Source organism: Xyrauchen texanus, chromosome 9 (genome assembly GCF_025860055.1).
Source record: "Xyrauchen texanus isolate HMW12.3.18 chromosome 9, RBS_HiC_50CHRs, whole genome shotgun sequence".
Lineage (NCBI taxonomy): Eukaryota > Metazoa > Chordata > Actinopteri > Cypriniformes > Catostomidae > Xyrauchen > Xyrauchen texanus.
Window position 1 is genome coordinate 45,849,892 of NC_068284.1, and position 18,523 is coordinate 45,868,414.

General features: G+C 40.7%; 1 protein-coding gene across 1 annotated transcript in view; it reads right to left on the reverse strand.

The window, feature by feature from the left end:
• Window positions 1-17,498, reverse strand: part of LOC127649372 (microtubule cross-linking factor 1) — an 87,958-nt gene extending 70,460 nt beyond the window's left edge. Inside the window, 4 exon segments of the mRNA XM_052134433.1 lie at window positions 10,543-10,701; window positions 10,891-10,976; window positions 10,979-11,114; window positions 16,442-17,498. Coding sequence (XP_051990393.1) covers window positions 10,543-10,701; window positions 10,891-10,976; window positions 10,979-11,114; window positions 16,442-17,176 — 1,116 coding nt within the window. The 5' untranslated portion in view covers window positions 17,177-17,498.
• Between the last annotated feature and the right edge of the window lie 1,025 nt (window positions 17,499-18,523).

An 18,523-nucleotide genomic window follows, 5' to 3' on the forward strand; every position in this document is an offset into this window, starting at 1 on the left:
CGTAAAACGTGTTAGTGCATTAGCGTAATGAATTCAGAATGTAAACAAGACAAATGACACATTATCTACTGCATATATATTACTTTAAATCATCATCGAGTAGTTAAAACAGCTTCTTTTACTGATCTAATATGAAGTCTATTCATAGAATGAGGCATGACGTCTTTGATATCAAATTTTAACGTCGTATTAGTTGATGTTTTACATGTAGTCTTAAGAATCCTCATATTTAAATCTAAATGGCTCCCACAAGGCGTAGTTGGTGTGTGAATGTTCGCAAACAGTATGTCGTTGCTTAGCTGTTTCGAACATCCTTTAACCTCTGAACTAAGAACGAAGAAGAACTTCTCCTTTAGTGTTCTGGTGCTTTTAAAGTCTAGAAAAATGAATAGCACACCTTAAAATGAATGGGTTATTCCATGTCCATTCGAACAAATTTCAGAAAATGTCCCGGCCGAAATATTTGATTTTGTAAGTACTTTTTATGAAGATATCTGACGATAAAAGACAAAGTATTACATGCCATGGATCAATATTTAATAAGTCATGCATTGTTTTGTGGGTTAACAATTTCGCCTCCATGATTTTGGATGTCCAAATATGGGATAAAACACTTTTTAGTGGTTGGAGTGGAGTGAAGTATCTTAACATCATTTTTGAGTATAATTCAGAGCAAACTTTCCCTTTTGTATCTATAATTTTTAAGGCCCTATATGGTAAAATCCCAGAGACACTTGGCTCTCAATGTGGTCCATTTGTAAATAGTTACATTTTACCCATTTTCAATGATTGAAAAACAAATGTTGGTCACATGGTGTGAAGCTAGTTTTTCTTCTCCAACAAAACAAAGGTCTGAAGTACAATAGAAATGTACTTTTATTTATTTACATAAAAACAACAATGTCAAAATGTCGATTTTCATGATAATGATGCTAAACAATGTTTGAATAGAGCAGTACAGGTTCAATTAATAGCAGAAATATTTGGAAACAATGAATTACCTAAAGAGGTAAATAAAGAGCAGAAACAGAATATTATAAAGCCCTAAAATGTACAGTTACCCTCTACTGAACACTGATGACATTGAAGGTTGTTTTTTTAGCAGCAGAATCGCTCGTTCAGTGCCAGATCAGTACTGAGATACTCAGGACAGAAACAGCATCCCGTCTGCCCAGCAGAATGACATTCTGTTTAACATGTTCATTTCCCATGTGAACGAAATCTCAAGATCTAAAATGCATTTGGGTGTACCACTGTCAAAAATAAAGCTCCTTCAGTGGCTCTTACATTCAGAAATAAACCCTTATCATTTGGGGTGTGAATCTTTGGGTTGAAAGGGAATTCACGATTCGATAAAAAAAAATGTATTTTTAAAAAATTCAGATTGATTCAATTCGATACACGTTGCATTTCTATTTGATTAGATTCGATTCTCATTTTTAGGATTCCTTAAATACGTCCTCTAATGTGTATTAGGCAAGAAAAAGAAAGACAAACTACTCTAGATTGTTTTCTGCACCAAAAGTAACTTGGAAAAAATACAACAATTGCAATCTGCTGATAAAATATTCCATATAATGGAATAAGTATTCCATATTCTTCATATTTCTATTATGTTTTAAGATTATATTAATTTGCATGACTTTTCCAGGACCGTGGGAACCCTGAATCAGAAAATGAATTCAAATATTACATTAAAATAACATAATTTGACTATATTCCTAAAGGCCTCATATGCAAATAATGAAAAAAGAAAAGGAATATTAAATAGATGACTTCAGCTTTAATGTTTTGTGCACGTCAAGTCCCCAACTAAACAATGATAGCAGTTAAATAGCAACATTTTAGCTTATAGAGAATAACGGCCAAGTTTCCTCGCAATGACGGCATTTATTTCAGTAGTGGCCATGCAATGACTTGCGGGTGTATCAATGGTTTATTCGATTTTAAGTATTTATAACCGATTATTGACTGATTTTATTTTTAGATCGATGCATTTGAATTAATAGTTCCTCAGGAATAGCAAACGATTCACCGAGAACACAATGAATGTTGGAGTGGTGGTGGCGTAGTGGCTAAAGCCCAGGGCTGCTAATCAGAAGGTCGCTGGTTCGATCCCCACAGCCACCACCATTGTGTCCTTGAGCAAGACACTTAACTCCAGGTTGCTCCGGGGGGATTGTCCCTGTAATAAGTGCTCTGTAAGTCGCTTTGGATAAAAGCGTCTGCCAAATGCATAAATGTAAATGTAATCATTACACCCCATCACACTAATCATATCAAGAATCATTTCTGGCTGTATACGGATGTTGGGTTGCTATTTAGTACTTTGGAGATTAAAAAAAGAACACCTATTAGCAACACCAGTACACCTGCCAATTCATGCAACTATCTAATCAGCCAATTCGGGTCAGGAGCTTCAGTTAATGTTCCCATCAGAATGGGGAAAATAAATGTATCAACCGTGGCATGATTGTTGGTGACAGATGGGCAGATTTGAGTATTTCTGTAACTGCTGATCTCCTGGGATTTTCACACACAACAGTCTCTAGACTTTACTCCGAATTATACTGTACTTTCTTCAGATCAGTGCATTGATTTCTGCTTCTTTAAAGCACTAGTATGTAGACAGTTTTCTAAGGAAATACAGAATAAAGGACCATTCAGACCAAACACATTCCTGCTCTAAAAAAACAGAAGTGTTTGAGCTTAAAGTACCCATTTCATCTGATTTTTATAAATTAGTTTAAAAAATAAAGCATGTTAGCTTAAAAAAAGTGGAGTAGTGCATCCCTGATAACAGAACGTAGGTGTCTCCAGACATGTTTTTTAAACTTTGAAGTTGACACAGTGTCTAAAAAAAGGTGGCATCCCAGCGTGAGATGCTGAAAAAGGGAGACATTTGAAGGTTTAACATTAGTCTATAGTATCGCATTGATTTTTGATTATAATCATAAAGTCTGATCCACATTGCAGCTTATTTATCACCAAGAACTGCCCACTCAGACAGGAAGTTGCTATTTGGCAGCCAGGTAAAGTGACTAATCCCAGTTCATTTCGTTTTTACGTGCCGTCTAGGGGCGAGTTTAGGACTGAATTTTGCAGAATACCTCACAACATGACTGAAACTGTGCTAAACGCATATGAAAGAGAGAAACAAGAAATTAGTCAGTTGGTTCAGTTTCATTTACCACGTTTTCATGCATTTAAGAAAGCAGGTGTGACGAGGAGGACGGGGCCGGGCCATGAGTGTGCACGGCCAGCCCCCAATCGGGCTAATCAGCTGAGGAGAGGGATAAAGCCGAGCCGGTAGTGGCAGTTCAGGAGAGAGAGAGCCACACGCAGGTGCCGTGTGTGCGTTTGTGTTTTGTGTCTTTTTGTTTAAGTTATCATTAAAATATTACTTTGATGCTTCATCCAGTTCCAGCTTCCTCCTTGTTCACTATAACCCTGTTACATTGGTTCTGAAACCCGGGAAGGAGTAGGGATGCGCGGTCGTGGAGTCCTCACCACTGCCGTCTGCCCAAAAGAGCAGCCGTGGCCATCCGCCGGGGGACAGAGGAGTCGCTGCTGGCCACCTGGACACGGAGGAATGGCCGCCGTCCCCGAGGGGAAAAGGGGTTCGCTGCCGGCTGCCTGGAACGGTGGAGCCGCTGCCAGAGGCAGAGGGGCTCACTACGGGCCGCCAGAACGCGGAGGGGCATTCCATCTGCCAGGGGTCGGAGGACTCGCTCCGGTCCGCCTAAGGAGGAGCAGCTGTCATCCTCCAGAATGTGGAGGAGTGGTTGAGGGAAAAAAAGTCACGGCGTGACTTTTTGTTTAAGTTTTCATTAAAATATTACTTTGATGCTTCATTCGGTTCCCGCCTCCTCCTTGCTCACTATAATCCTGTTACAGAGGGTTATTCCAGGGTTTCTGCAGAAAGTGGCATTCTGAAACATCATGTAAACGAGAACTCGGTGTAATCACAAAAGCAGCGTTCTAACAGGTTTTTGAAGAGTGCGCATGTGCGTGGAACAGAATGAATAACAAATGTCATAGGATAGATCCCAACAACTAATCAACAACAGCGCATGTGGAGGCCCATGCTATTCTTCGTGGCATCCACACACAACTCAGCACGTGCCCCACCGAGAGCAAGAACCACACATTATAGCGACCACAAGGAGGTTACCTCATGGGCCAATTTGGTTGCTTAGGAGGCCAGGCTGGAGTCATTCAGCACACCCTGGATTCGAACTCGCAACTCTAGGGGTGGTAATCAGCGTCTTTACTCGCTGAGATACCCAGGCCCCCTAAAATCAGCTTATTTAAAAAATCTGACAAGGCAAGAAATCCACATTAACATGACATTTGAAATAATTGCGTTATTCTCTACTTTTGACATCAAACCGTGAAATGGTATGTGCTCAACACGTGTGCACATTGGATGAGCCAGTAAGAACACCAGGTAAGGTGTTTACATGGCACACAAAATTGCCGTAATGGGCACCCATGTTGATCGGGTTATTCATATGCCGTTTATGGCCTTTCCGCCGATAACGGAACGTGGTTTATTGCATTTACATGACCGTGCGCACAATCGGCTTATTAAGCAGATTCGTTGTAAGAACGTGCATGTAAATGCACTCATTTGCTGGGTTTCCATCCAAAATGTTTAGCATTTTTAAGTGCATTTCAAAACATTTGACTGAAGAAAATACGAATTGTTGCACGTTTCCATCCACTGCCTAATGCGCAGTTATCATGAGGGAGCTGCCTCGTCATGATGGAGCAGCTGAATGACCCCTCCCTGCTTTGGGGACAGTTTTATTTGCAAGATTGGAGCAAGTATCTCATTTTATTAAATGCATCCACAAGACCCTGCAGAATAAGTGTAATATCTTCTAGGGGTGGCTGTGGCTCAGGTGGTAGAGCGGGTCGGCTACCAATTGCAGGGTTGGTGGTTCGATTCCCAGCCCACATGACTCCACATGCCGAAGTGTCCTTGGGCAAGACACTGAACCCCAAGTTGCACCTAATGGCAGGCTAGCACCTTGCAAGGCAGCTCTTCCACCATTGGTGTATGAGTGTGAGTGTGAATGTGTGTGTGTGAATGGGTGATTGGGACACAGTGTAAAGCGCTTTGGTAAACTCTAAGTTTAAAAAAGGCGCTATATAATTGCAGACCATATCTTGTATAATGTGGGCTGAAATAGCTGCGATGCCCACATACCTGGAAGCGGCTTGTGAGGACCCACTTTATCGTCCAGCTGAGTTAAATACTTCCGAATAACAAGCGCTATGTTCAAAGATGCCCAGGTGACAGAAACTCCAGAATTATTAAAGTATTCAATAATTAAAATAACTGAAAAGCTGTGTCAGTCAACCATAGCAATTAGTGCAATTGAGAAATGAGCGCAAATGTGTGCAGATCTTCTAATTAGCATTTTTATCCATCTACAGTTAATAAGCACATAGACCTATTATTTTAAAGACTTAATCAAGAAAGCAAAGTGGAATATAGTTGACTTGCTACTAAGCAAGTGTGTTGAACATGACTCCATATCATCCACATGTGTTCTGTACGGGGCTGAGATAAGAGTGAACAGAGGGGTGGAAAATTAAGGGTATCATTTGAGGAACAGTGAAAAAGTGGACCAGACATTATCTGGGGCAAAACCCAAGAGAGATACGCTTTAGTTCACACTGCACCATCACTCATTTCAACACTTTCCTTTACCTCGCTCAATCTATCTGTGCATTTTGTGCATGTGTACAAGTGTGTTTAGCATTCCTAAAAACATTCAATATATAAAAATGACTACTATAGATTGCACCATAGAAAGAAAACTAAACATATCCAAAATTATATCCACAATAAATGAGACAGGATGCTGTTAAAATAAATAAATGTCGAAATAGCTCAGTGGTAAAGACGCTGGATACCACCCCTGGAGTTTGCTAGTTCGAATCCCAGTGCGTGCTGAGTGACTCCAGCACTGGGCCAATTTGGCCGTTCTCGGTGGGGCGTGTGGTGAGTTGAGAGTGGATGCCGCAAAGCCTCCACACTATGTTTCCATGGCAACGCGCTCAACGCAGGTTGACGGTCTCAGACGCAGGACTTAAAAAGCACATTGGGAATTGGGCATTCCAAATTGGGAGAAAATAAAAAACTGAATTTTTTTTTAATAATTTATAAATTGTTAAATAAAATATTACAAGTATTAAATCATCAAATTAGTTACTAAATCACAAAAAAATTCATTCATAATAATAATACAAAAAATTATAAATATGTTCCATGCAATAAATGTTTTACTAGCATCAGTTTACCATCATCTTTGGGTTCGTTTTGGTCTTTTCATTTTCTAAATTTGACACAATAAGGGCCAATTAACACAAAACATGTGTTAAAAAAGCTAGAGGCAGCCCTACAAATGCAAATGTCTGCAAGTTCTCTGGCATGTGTAGGATTTCCCATGGGTAATGCCAAGATCATGATATAATGTATGCCTTTAATGCATTGTATGCCGCTTTGGATAAAAGTCTCAGCCAAATGCATAAATGAAAAAATGCTTTAAATATGCCAACAAATATAAGAAACTGAAAACAAAGAGCTGCAAAACTCAGTACTCAAGATCTGACCTACACAGATCTCCCAGAGCACTGACATACATCTTCAGATGCTTCTACCTGATTAGCTTATGATTAACCACCTGACCCATACCTGCCAACTCCTCACTGTCCGATTACTGCGCATCTGTACTAACTCCGATGCATTTATGCTCAAGCACGCAGAATGCATCGGGTAACCAACTTCAAAGTGAATTTAAAGTTAATGTATTAATTTATAGCTCAAACTTCAAAGCAACTCTGAGCGGAATAATAAGGGGCAATCCTAACCACTGGGCTATCCGGATTTAAATGCCTTATAAAGCAAACATGATAAAGCAAAATTTTGATCACAACAATTCTCAAGTTTGTGGGTCATTACTTTTGCTTCCTTAAAGGAATATTCCAGGTAATTTATAGTTTACTGTTCTAGTGAGTCAATGACCTGACACTCATTTTTTTGTCTATATAGAATAAATTACATTACAAATGCAATTCACACAAAAGAGTTATTTGAATACAGCTCGTCTATTATGGACATGTTTTCAATTAATGAGTTCAAAGTCTAATTGATATTTTTTTAAAATATAATGTTAAATGTGTCAGAAATGTCATGTGGTGTAATTAACGTGTAGGTAGCAGTTTTGTTGTCATGTGTCAAAAATAATAAAATGGAGCGGATCTCTTTAGACCCGCAAGACTGTGTGTGAAGATTTAAAAACAAATCGTTATTTTGTCATATCAGTATATATCAGCATTTTGACATTTTTATGAAAACGTTCATTTTGTTCAAGGTCATTTGGTGCAACCATGAAAAAACGTATTGACTTTAAAATTCACTGAATTCATTTTGAACTGCTTTACACTGGTGCCGAAACCCGGTAAGGAGGAGGGATATGCCGTGGTGGAGCTCTCACCACTACATCCGCTCCAACAGTGCAGCCGCACTGACCGCGAGGGGAGAAGGGACTCCTAACCAGCTGCTGCCAGGGGCGGAAGAGACCCCTACCAGCAGCTGAAATGCTCTGAGGCCGCCGACCGCGAGCGGGGCGTGGGGTCACTGCAGACTGCCTGGAGCGGGAGAACCGCTGCCAGGGGCGGGGCAGACCCCATCTGTTTCCCGAGAACATGGCGGGGCGTTCTGTCCGCCAGGGGTTGGAGGACTGCCTCCAATCCATCCGGGGAGGCACGGCTGTCGTCCATTAGAGGACCAAGCTACGGCGTATCGGAGAACCGGCAAGCAAGTGTTTTGTTTTTTTAAAGGCCGACTGTGGACGTGGTGCGACAGAGAAAGAACGTTTACTGGCAGCTGTCCGTCCTATGTGTGTGTTTGTGTCTTTTGGTTTATTTCTTCATTAAACTATTATTTATATTGTCAAGCCGGTTCTCGCCTCCTACCTTTCCATTGAACTGCTTTACAATATGCTTGAAAACCTTTTTAAATGATGACCTTTTGTACTCTCGTGTAATCAAGGTGCAAGGAAACCATTTTAATACCTTTTGCATGACGGTTATACCAAATTACATTTTAAAGGTCATTAAATAAAACATTTAGTTGGACATTCAACTCAGAGATTGCATGTCTACCAACTTGACATTTTTTAAACTAGATTTTTTTAAATATTTCAGATCTGTATCACCTCGAACAACCTTATTTGTCAATGACCCATATACTGTTGATACTAATTCTGTCAAATACCACAGGAAACAGTTTCAACCAAGGGAGTAAATTTGGCTTGAATATTGAGAGGGTTGCAGCGTGAAGCATCTACACGCTTCCATTGATCATGGTATAAATATTGGGGGGTTGTACTTGCTTGTTTTGATTAAAACACACTAAAGCTTGTAAAAACACACTAAAATTGTGTGCTAATTTATCCTTAATTGGCGAAAATGTTTCTTTTAGTTCGCTGTGTCGTAAAAGCTAAAACCTAAAAATTACTATGAAATGCACTGACGTTTTTGTTCTGCTAAGCTGTACGTATGGTGATATTTCTTCTGTTTGCACACATCCCTGGAATGCTTGACTTAGGAGATTTCGTCTAGACTCGAAGAGCGTTGGTGATTGCCCTGGCAAACTTGCAGCAAATTTGCCACTCATTTTCACATGCAAACAAGCTTGCGAAGTTTGCAGCTCTTCACTAGTAGCATTGAACCTGCAGCAAACCTCTGGCAACAATGGACAAATTGCTACTGGCAACCATTTCTGTGGCAAACCTGTGGCAAAATTGGACAAATTGCCACTACTGGCAACCACTTCTGTGGCAAACCTGTGGCAACAATGGACAAATTGCCGCTACTGGCTACCACTTCAGTGGCAAACCTGTGGCAAGATTGGACAAATTGCCACTACTGGCAACCACTTCTGTGGCAAACCTGTGGCAACAATGGACAAATTGCCGCTACTGGCAACCACTTCTGTGGCAAACCTGTGGCAACAATGGACAAATTGCCACTACTGGCAACCACTTCTGTGGCAAACCTGTGGCAACAATGGACAAATTGCCACTACTGGCAACCATTTCTGTGGCAAACCTGTGGCAACAATGGACAAATTGCCGCTACTGGCAACCACTTCAGTGGCAAACCTGTGGCAAGATTGGACAAATTGCCACTAATGGCAACCACTTCTGTGGCAAACCTGTGGCAACAATGGACAAATTGCCGCTACTGGCAACCACTTCTGTGGCAAGACTGGACAAATTGGCAACCACTTCTGTGGCAAACCTGTGGCAACAATGGACAAATTGCCGCTACTGGCAACCACTTCTGTGGCAAAACTTGTGGCAACCACTTCAGTGGCAAACCTGTGGCAACAATGGACAAATTGCCGCTACTAGCAACCACTTCTGTGGCAAAACCTCTGGCAACAATGGTCAAATTGCCGCTACTGGCAACCATTTCTGTGGCAAACCTGTGGCAACCACTTCAGTGGCAAACCTGTGGCAACCACTTCAGTGGCAAACCTGTGGCAACAATGGACAAATTGCCACTACTGGCAACCACTTCTGTGGCAACAACAAAGAGTGTGCCATAAAGCTAATTTGTATGTGAAATTAATGAGTGGCCACAGGGGTTTTGCCAGAACTCTCGATTTTTGAAAGAGTGGTTAAAACTTATTGTGTGTGTGGTTTGGACGTGTCGTTCTTTATTACAACCATGCATACTAGCTGAGGAGGCCGTAGCTAGGTAGGTTACTATCCTAATATTAAAAATGTATAACTTTAGGGAGAAAGACCTACATTATTCGGATTGCTTCTGTGGCTAAACACCAGGATAGTTGATTAACTTCTGTTACATCACCCTCATCAAACAAATTTTAAAACAATGCTGTGCGTAGTGTAATTGTAGGCTTCTTTCACAGAGAGTGCTTTACATTTAAAATTATATTTATAAATTTAGCAGATGCTTTTATCCAAAGCGACTTACAGTGCACTTATTACAGGGACAATCCCACCCGGAGCAACCTGGAGTTAAGTGCCTTGCTCAAGGACACAATGGTGGTGGCTGTGGGGATTGAACCAGTAACCTTCTGCTTACAATTTCTGTGATTTAGACCACTACGCCACCACCACTCCTAACCACTCATTAGTTCGTTCAGGAGAAAAAATTTGGCATCTTCTATTGTATAAATTAGGTTTTAGTACTAAAATTACAATTAAAGGTAGGCCAATATATCGGCTTTACCGATTAATCGGTGCCGATATCGGTTAACTGTAAAAATCAATGCCGATAGTTTTTTTTTATTATTCTGTGCTCCTCTGATAATTACGTTTTTTTCAGTTGAAGAGAGTGCATGCAAAGAAAAATACATAGTGTCTCCAACTTCATATATTGCGAATAATAATATAAGCTACGTCTTTCAAATCATGTTATGACCGGCTAAAAAAAAAAATCAAATCATCCAACATCAAGTCAAATACAGCAAGCGGACATGTCATACTATACCTCTTTGGCTCTGTCGAGTTCATTCTGTAGGGCTTGTTTGGAGATCTCCACCTCGATGATCTTTTGCCTGAGCAGTTCGTTCTCATCCTCTGCTCGAGTTCGCTTGTCTTCCACCGTTTCCAGTTCATTGTGCAGGCGCACAGATACATCCTTGGCTACCTGTATGTGAAGGAACAAACCTGTTTATTGCATTTGCAAAATATGATATGCTTAAATAACTAGCGTCATCAAACGAAACTGCATCAAGGCTGTTTTCAAACAGGATTCCTGAACACTCCCCGATCTATCATTGGTTGTACAAACAAATAGTCCAGACCCAAATCTTACACCCTCAAAATGTTTACACACCTTGAGGTCCTGCTCCAGATTGCGTAGCAGCTCTCCGTCGACATGTCCGGTCTGAGCTACACGCAGACTCTTCTGTTCAGCCTTCGCATGCGGTACTGAAGGATCCTGCAGTTCTTGTTGGATCGGTCCAGTTCTCTGCGTAGTTCCTGAAGCTGGTACACCTCCTCCTCCAGGTAACTGTCCCTGATCTCCTCCATCTCTGCCCGCAACTCATCCATTTCATCCTAAATCAGAATTAGAATCACAATCAGAATGAGAAACAAAATAAGAATAAGAAACTAAATTGGGGGCCGTTCAGGCCGAACGCATTCTTGCGTTAAAACAAGTTTAATGCAGGTGTATAAAGACATGTTTTTAAAAGTTGAAGTCCTTCTAACCTCCTGAGACCGAAGTGTGACTGCTGTGTGCATTTTCCATTTCCCTTTTTGATTTTGTAACTAGTAGCACCAAATAAACAAGCAAAAAACAACACAAAACTAGAGCACATATTTATCCTAAAAATGAATGTGCACATATGTGGACATCGAGACTACATTTCAAATTTTTTATTAAATCATGCTATAGAAAGTCAAACGGTTTTCATCAAATTGTTCATTATGTTTCCAGGAGTGTTGGTTATTTTGAGACATTACAGACATTACAGCTATTTTCAATGAAGCTGAATAATTAATTCAAAAAGTAATTTTGTTGATTCAAAGTATGGCCAGTGGGGCCTGGGTAGCTCAGTTGTAACGATGCTGTCTACCACTCTTGGAGTTCGCAAGTCCACTAGTTTGAATCCAGGGAGTGCTAAGTGACTCCAGGCAGGTCTCTTAAGCAACCAAATTGGCCTGGTTGCTAGGGAGGGTTTAGTGAGAGTGAGGGCGGGGCCTTGATTTTGCGGCTTTACTTCCTGCTCACTACTGCGCAGATCTGGTCCCGAAATCGCAACTGCGCAGACTCAAGTCCCAAGATGTCAGCGCCATATCGGGACACTGGCGGCTTCAGTTCTCACCAATGGAAAAGAGCGAAGGGGTGTCGTCCATCTTTTTTTACAGTCTATGGTCGACACCAACACGTTGCTATAGTTATCATTGTGCAAATCATTGAAATCTCGAAGTCCGTTTACACACAGATTAATCATTTACAGGATTGAGAATTCAGATTAGGATGAAAATCATAATGAGAAACAGGTTTAGGATTAGAATCAGAACAAGAAAGACTGCAGGTAAAGGAAATCTTGTCATCTACAAAAACCTAGACCCGATCTGTTATGATTGACAATCCTTTGTAAAGCCTCATTTCCTATTAAATACCCTAATATGCCTCAGCACCTTTTACTGTAAACAAGTCTGAGGAAAAACAGCCCAGACACGATGACCTTCACTGTATGATGAGGAAAGTCATGTGACCGCAGCATCCTGCCATGTAGTGTATGGATGTTCCTGTCAAACATGAGTTATAGTGGACTAAATGATAAATGTCATACTCTAGACATATAGTGTGAGAGAGAGACAGCCAGAGGGAGTGAGACAGGTTGAGACAGTGATAAGACACATAAACACGCTAGGCATTATGAAGGGGAGGCTAGGCATTATGAAGGCTAGGCATTATGAAGGCTAGGCATTATGAAGGGGAGGCTAGGCATTATGAAGGCTATGCATTATGAAGGCTAGGCATTATGAAGGCTAGGCATTATGAAGGGGAGGCTAGGCATTATGAAGGCTAGGCATTATGAAGGCTATGCATTATGAAGGCTAGGCATTATGAAGGCTAGGCATTATGAAGGCTAGGCATTATGAAGGGGAGGCTAGGCATTATGAAGGCTAGGCATTATGAAGGGGAGGCTAGGCATTATGAAGGCTAGGCATTATGAAGGGGAGGCTAGGCATTATGAAGGGGAGGCTAGGCATTATGAAGGCTAGGCATTATGAAGGGGAGGCTAGGCATTATGAAGGGGAGGCTAGGCATTATGAAGGCTAGGCATTATGAAGGCTAGGCATTATGAAGGGGAGGCTAGGCATTATGAAGGGGAGGCTAGGCATTATGAAGGGGAGGCTAGGCATTATGAAGGGGAGGCTAGGCATTATGAAGGCTAGGCATTATGAAGGGGAGGCTAGGCATTATGAAGGCTAGGCATTATGAAGGGGAGGCTCTACACGCAGTCCAACCCCGTGTTTGTAAAAGGTCCCGCGAGGGACGTGGTCATTACACGTAAAACTACTAAAGTGGATTAACAGGCTGTCTTCAGAGAATGCAGCTGCACGCCGATAATATTATGAAATCCTGTTTGTGACAGTAACTCAAGCCTTCCCACATCTGACAAATAAGATTAATCATTCATGGAATTATGCTAATTAGGGCTCCATGCACCCATCAGATTATCCACTGAGAGAAAAGACTGTGATACATCTCCTGTGGGGGGGTTTGAGGGGTCTTTACTTGCATTCAGGTTTTAAAAGCAAACATTCTGTCCCCTATGGATTGATGTGACCTAAAATCAGTGGGCTCAGATAAAACAGACAAAACAGACTTTCATGAACGGAGCTGGTGCTCTTCTCATATTTTAAATCTATCGAGACAGGAGGATGTCTACTGCAGGTTGTGACTTGGGTATTAAGTGATGTTTAAAACTTAAATGGATTAGTGTGGATGTGACCTTGGAATCAGAGTTGGGATCAGTATGAAAATAGAATCAGAATGAGAATCAAAGATGGAATCAGAATGAAAATCAGAATCAGAGTTGAAATAAATATAAAAATCAGAATGACAATTAGAATCAGAAACATAATAGGAATTAAAATTAGAATGAAAATCAGAATCAGTTGAAATCAGAATGAGAATCATAAATTAAAATTAGAATGGAGAATCAAGAGTTGAAATCAAAATGAAAATCTGATTCAGAATGAGAATCAGAAAGAAAATCTTATATAAAATTAGAATTAAAATTGGAATCAGAGTCGGAATCAGTATGAAAATAGAATCAGAATCGGAGTTGAAACCAGAATGAAAATCAGAAAGAAAACCTGAATTAAAATTAGAATTAGAGTTGAAATCAGAATGAAATTCAGAATGAGAATCAGAGAGAATCTGAATATAAAATTACGAGAACCAGAGTTGAAATCAGAATGAAAATTAAAATGAGAACCACAGAAAGAATCTGAATTAAAATTAGAAAGAGGATCTAAATTAGAGTTCTGAATCAGAATGAGAATCAGAAATAAAATCTGTATTAAAATTAGAATTCAAATGGGAATCAGAGACAGAATCCGTATGAAAATAGAATCAGAATGAAAATAAGAATATGATTAAGATTCAGAGAGAAAATGATATTCACAAGGTAAAAGATGAAATAATGTGTTTATTTTATTTATTTATTTATCCTTTATTTTACCAGGTGATGTCCCATTGAGATATTCAAATCTCTTTTACAAGGGAGCCCTGGGGCAACAATTGCACAAATTTCACAGAATCACAGTAACAAACAACAAACAAAACAGATTTACAGTACACGTACAACAATTTAAGAATGACACAAAGGAGTCATTGAAAACATGTGCATTGTTCAAATTTGGAACGTTTAAGAAACGGTTTAACATGTTCAAGTGGGATTAAAAACAGAAAGCTTCAATACAATAATAAATGTTGTTGTAGTGCTTTAAATTTAGCACAGAGTAAAAAGAATTTACAAATCACTCCTTATTGTTTTTAGTCAGAGGATAAGTGTAAATAACAACAGAAAGCATCTTCTTTGCATACTATAATATATTAAGAGTGGAGACACGAAACAGAATGGGGGAAAGTGGGTCAAAAGGGGGAATCGAACCCGGGTCTTCCGCATGAAAAAAGCACACCAACAACATCTTAACAAAATCTACGTGTGCCGATCGGGTAATTCATAAGCCATTTATGGCCTTTACGCCGATAAAGGAATGCGGTTTATTGCATTTACATGACCTCACAGATTGTCGGCTTATTAAGCATAATCGGTGTAAGAACATGCATGTAAATACGCTCAATGTTTCCATCAGACTATTGAAGTGCAAATAGCCGCAGTGTGGCAGATGCTGTTTACGCATCTGGTGCAAATAGTCACTCTGTTGTTTTTATTAGCATTTTCAAACTTTTTGGGAATTGGGGTTGTACTTAAGAGACAACCGTGATACTACCATTGTTCGTGCCCAACAATAACGCGTTACCATGTTAATTTTGGAAAGTTTTTGTTAGCATATTCCATTGTTTATTGGTTTGCAAAATACAAATATAAAAGGGAGCAATTTGTGCTGCTGTACTGTTCATCATTAGAGTGTAAATGAGCAATTTCAGAAGACCACAAATGTGAAATATGACCGAGAGTGAAAAAAGAGTTATCATGTGTGAATGCAAATAACTGTATAAAACTGTCTCATGATTTCATGATGGGTCAATCTATAATCTCCCTGAAGAATACAGAGTCAGTCTGACAGAACCATCACTAACTAATAAAACTTTATCCAATAAGATAAAAACCACATCAAATCTGTGAATTCACTCATAAAACAAGTGCCATAATATTAATATTAATAAGCCGAATCAGTTGAAGTCAGAAGTTTACATACACTAAGTTAACTGTGCCTTTAAGCAGCTTGGGAAATCCCAGAAAATGATGTCAACCTTTAGACAATTAGCAGATTAACTTCTGATAAGAAGTGTACTGAACTGGAGGTGTACCTGTGGAGGTATTTTAAGGCCTATTTTCAAACTCAGTGCCTCTTTGCTTGACATCATGGAAAATTCAAAAGAAATCAGACAAGACATCAGAAAAACAATTATGGACCTCCACATGTCTGGTTCTTCCTCGTGAGCAATTTCCAAATGCCTGAAGGTACCACATTCATCTGTACAAACAAGTGTGCAAGTATAAACACCATGGGAACACGCAGTCATCATACCGCTCAGGAAGGAGACGCATTCTGTCTCCTAGAGATGAACATAGTTTGGTGCGAAAAGTGCAAATCAATCCCAGAACAACAGCAAAGGAACTTGTGAAGATGCTGGAGGAAACAGGTAGACGAGTATCTAGATCCACAGCAAAACGAGTCCTATATCGACATAACCTGAAAGGCTGCTCAGCCAGGAAGAGGCCAAATGCTCCAAAACCACCATTTGCAGTTGACTACAGTTTGCAAGTGCACATGGGGACAAAGATCTTACTTTTTTGGAGAATTGTCCTCTGGTGTGATGAAACAAATATTGAACTGTTTGGCCATAATGATCATCATTATGTTTATAGGTAAAGGGGTGAGGCTTACAAGCCGAAGAACACCATCCCAACCGTGAAGCATGAAAAAACGCCCTTATTTTTGAGCATGTACCATGGTAATCATTCAGTAGCCTACTATGGTATACAGTATATCAAAGTACTTTGGCAACACCACCTCAGTAATACCATGTTTCTCATTACCATGGTATACATCAGAGTACTGTGTTTTTATTATGGTAACACCATGGCATAGGTCATTTTAAAGTACCAAAGTATAAATCAAAACACCAGCACTTTACCATGGTAACTGTTAAAACAGCTTCGACTCACCTTGAGGTAGTCATTTTCCGAACGAAGGTCTTCAATCTCTCTTAACAATTCCTCCTGCACCATTTCCTTCCCCGCTGGTTTGAGCTGTGCGCTTTTCTCCGCTCTACACTTCTCCGTGTGCACACCTGACAGAGGTGAAGCCCGAGACACCCCTCCCGCCCTGCGCGTCCGAATCCCGGGATTATCCGCGGCCACTTGCTCGCTAGAACCGGAGCCGCTGCCTGAGTCCGCATCGCTGCTGGCGGCCTGAACGAGTCTCTGTTCGTCCGATAGTGGCTCGGACGGACAATCGGACAAATCCGAGCTGCTGTCCGTCTGAGCGACCCGTCCGGTGGGGACGCGTATCGGGGATCCCGGGGCCAGCGCGGCTAGCCTCCCTTTACTTTTGGCGACCTGTGGCACGGTGTCCACCACTTTGCTGGGCGGTTTCGGTTCGGATGCTGCATATTGGGTGACCTTAACGGCCTTTTTTGGAGCTGAGGGCTTGATGGTGATTTTCGCAGGTGCGCATTTGTCCTTCGCGCCTGGGACGGTGCGCCTCTGGATGCGGCTTTTAGACGCTACCGGCTGCTTGGTGAGTTTCGGTGATTTTGGCACGATTGGTTTGGCCGATCGGGAGTGCACATCCTTCAGGACGGGTCTGGCGGGGGACGGCACACGGTTTAACCTCTTCTTCTCCACCTGAGACTGATGATGATGATGAGGTTTGGTGTCGGAGCCATCAGAGCTCTCCATTATACAACGTGACGGATGGATCCAGAAACGCGCGTCTCTACCTTCGCGTTTTGGCTCATCACTCCGGATGGATGCGGACCCGTGATTTCCTTTTCAACAGCCACAACCGGGCTTGTCAGCGTCATTCCCTGCGCTTCCAAACGGAATACGATAGATGTTTCGATGTCAAGTGAGAACCTCCCTGATTTTGCGCGTCAGATCTGTCCATCCGTCCATTCCCTTCCCCCACCGGGATTAGATTATTCCCATCATCTCCATACTGTCCGTTCCACCTCCTCTTCCCCTCTCTAACGGGGAAAATCTGCAGCCGCTGCGGTCTGACGCTCCCCGCCCGTGTGGTGTGTATAGCGGGTCCCGCGAGGCGCATGCGCTTGTTTTTCACACACAAACGCCAAACACACCCCTCCTCGAGCTCCGGTACCGGTCACACACGCGTGCCGTGCGTGCGCGTGGAGAGGAGAAACGCGGTGACGCGCGCACACTTAATATATAATGCAGCTGTTGCACAATTTAGAGAATTAAAATTCAATGTAGACGGACTATAAATTACTATCTGGTTGAATAAAATAATGCGCACAAAAAATATTTCAAACTATTTTTTTTATTTACGCATTTCAATTTCATATTAAAATTACATCTAATTGAACGGTGTATTTTTTTAAACAAAACTAAATCAGTAAAAATTAAATATTTAGTTTATTAACATAAATTTGTTCGTTTAATTTGATCGAATTTTGTTATGAAAATGTTTTATTAAAATGCGCAAAATTAAAAATGAGTGTGGTTTAAGCTAAGTATTTCACCTGTCACTTCAAAACCCGCAATGCATCATTAATAAAAAAAAAAAAAAATATAAAAAACTCAAAATTAGTGCAAGGGCAAAACTCTACATACAAATGTCTTTGAAAATGCACATAAAGCTGAATAGCAAATTACATTTTTATTATGAAACAAAGCCATCATTTTTGTTAAAAATGAGGCAAAACATAAACCAAACAACACACTTTGTAAATGTAAATGCCATGTTATGTGATTGTTTTAACCATATTAGATTTCTCACTGGCATTCCCAATGAAAATCATCAAAGATGCACTAAAAGTTTAAGCCCAAAACGTTTCGACTGTATTTACTAAAACACCCCTCATCAAATGGCCATGCAAAAGTAAGTTGGATAAATTATCCAACAAGTTTCTGATGATCCAACAGCGCCATCATTGTTAAAAGGCAGTACATATCTGAATATACTGTAAACAGTGGCAAGTACAAGCAAATCAAGATCATTGCAATGTAAGAATTGATAGGAAAAAACATGCATATTTAATTTGACATATAATACATTATCATGTT